We start from the raw sequence: 2,000 nt of genomic DNA, 5'->3' as shown, positions 1-2,000 counted from the left end.
AGTTAGATTATAAGTAGAAAGTATATAAATAAGTATATAACACAAAAGTCTTGTAAACCAATTGAAAAATAAAAAGAATACGTACAAATTATACTACATAAGTATTTATATTATTTTATAAATTAGAGTAAAAGTATATGAGATAAATAATAAGTAATATGTTTCGAGAATTCATTCAATTTTAAGATGAGAACATCTCGATAACGTTAGATTGATTGCACAATTATATCGTATTATTGTAGTGATTGGAATCAATACATCGTTATCGAACTAGTATATTACACTGTAAAATACGTGAACTTATTCTAACTTATTTATCTAAATTCGCAATTTATCTAACATGTAACGTTGCAAAATATTGGTGTTATTTTCCTTTTCATATGACAAATTCAGAGATTATCGAGCTCACAGTCTAAATTTACGATTACCATTGAATAAATCCCTTTGTTAATTGATGCGAAACTGTTCGAAGTTCTTGTCAAAATTCTTCAAACATCGAAAGCTAACTATACGTTTGTAAACATTAAATTTATTTATTGTCAAAGTGATCACTGTGTTCGACTTTCTTTCTATCCAACGTCAGATTTGATAAAGGTATGGCGAAAGTTCGGTAGATTGTTGAAATGGATAACTTAGAGAAGCGATCATGCCTAATGCCGCTGTCGAAACGCGATACGAGTCGCGTACCTCATGAGTTCTCATGTGCTTCTTGAGATGATCCTTGCGTCCAAATCGTTTTTTGCAAAAGACACAAGAGTAAGGCCGAACGCCAGTGTGAATACGTTTGTGTCGCGTCAATTCCTCATTTCTGGTGAACCGTTTCCCGCAGGATTCGACGTCACACTTGAACGGTCTTTCACCTGTAGGAACGAAATCCTATATGTTCTGTCGAAACGATTATTCGTTTTTGCCTAAATTTATTCGGACGATATCCAAAGATTAATTACCAATATTAAATGCAAATTAGGATAATTATGAATATTTGCATACAAATTTATTACACGAAGTAATAACGTAAGCAATCTGAATCAAAATATACATAAGTGGACGTAGAAACTCTTCTTCCGAATGATAAATCTCTCTATGAATATGCAAGTATTTTAAATGAAAGTATTGTCTATGTAGGGATTACAAATATTTTGCAAAATATTTATACATTAAAAAAACGATACAAATATTATAAAGGTTTCCACGATAAATGTCTTTTAGTTTTAACGACAAATAAAGAAAATAATGCTAAAACTTTGCAACAATAAATTAGAAGAATTCTTTAAAAGTTTTCAGTTTTCGTTTTTTATGTATATCTTTTATTTCTTTGGTAATTAGGAAATTCTTTAACACAGTTTGAAATAAAGTAAGATAAAAAGAGTAAAATATAATAAAAGTATAATAAAATAAAGAGAACAACTTGTCAAACTAAATTTAAACGTTCTGTCTTAGCAAAATATTATGAAAAACAAGACTATTGAAAACTACATGAAAAATAAGACTATTTTATAGAAATGTTTAAAAATGTTCTCTAAGAAATGTTTCTTATGTATGATTATTTTTTACTCATACAACATTGTATAAATTTGTAAATTATTTATACTAAAGTTTTTAACTAACCAGTGTGTATACGAATATGTCCGGTAAGCTGGCCGCCGTTACTGAATGCCATACTGCAATGTGGACAGTTGTGTTTCTTTGGGCGCATTTTTTTCATCTCTTTAGCGACAACATCCTGTCGATGCACCATTTGCACTGCTTCTTCCATAGAATGATTATAAAGATTTAGAGGAAGGATTCCAGGATAAAATTCAATCCCAGATTGAAATCCGGAATGTATCCCTGAATAGACACCGGGATGTATCTTGAGAACATCGGGAAGGCGTGATTCTGAGCTCGCAGTCCATGATCCCGCGACATCTGAATTTGCGGTCATCGAATAAGTTCCGATAATCGAAGTAAAATCCTCCGATGGTCGAAGTTCTCTGAGCGCCGAAAGATAGTTCGGCGAA

General features: G+C 31.4%; 1 protein-coding gene across 1 annotated transcript; it reads right to left on the bottom strand.

The window, feature by feature from the left end:
* Window positions 1-579: 579 nt before the first annotated feature.
* Window positions 580-1,756, bottom strand: LOC108745318 (zinc finger protein 449-like). The gene is made up of 2 exons (XM_018489941.1): window positions 1,609-1,756; window positions 580-860 (listed from the first exon to the last, which is right to left on the bottom strand). The coding sequence occupies exons 1-2, from the start codon at window positions 1,754-1,756 to the stop codon at window positions 580-582; spliced, it is 429 nt and encodes a 142-aa protein (XP_018345443.1).
* Window positions 1,757-2,000: the final 244 nt, after the last annotated feature.

The sequence above is a fragment of the Trachymyrmex septentrionalis genome, unplaced genomic scaffold (assembly GCF_001594115.1).
Source record: "Trachymyrmex septentrionalis isolate Tsep2-gDNA-1 unplaced genomic scaffold, Tsep1.0 C3692223, whole genome shotgun sequence".
Classification (NCBI taxonomy): domain Eukaryota; kingdom Metazoa; phylum Arthropoda; class Insecta; order Hymenoptera; family Formicidae; genus Trachymyrmex; species Trachymyrmex septentrionalis.
Note: the sequence above shows the minus strand (reverse complement) of the source record. Positions and strands in the feature narration are given on the sequence as shown.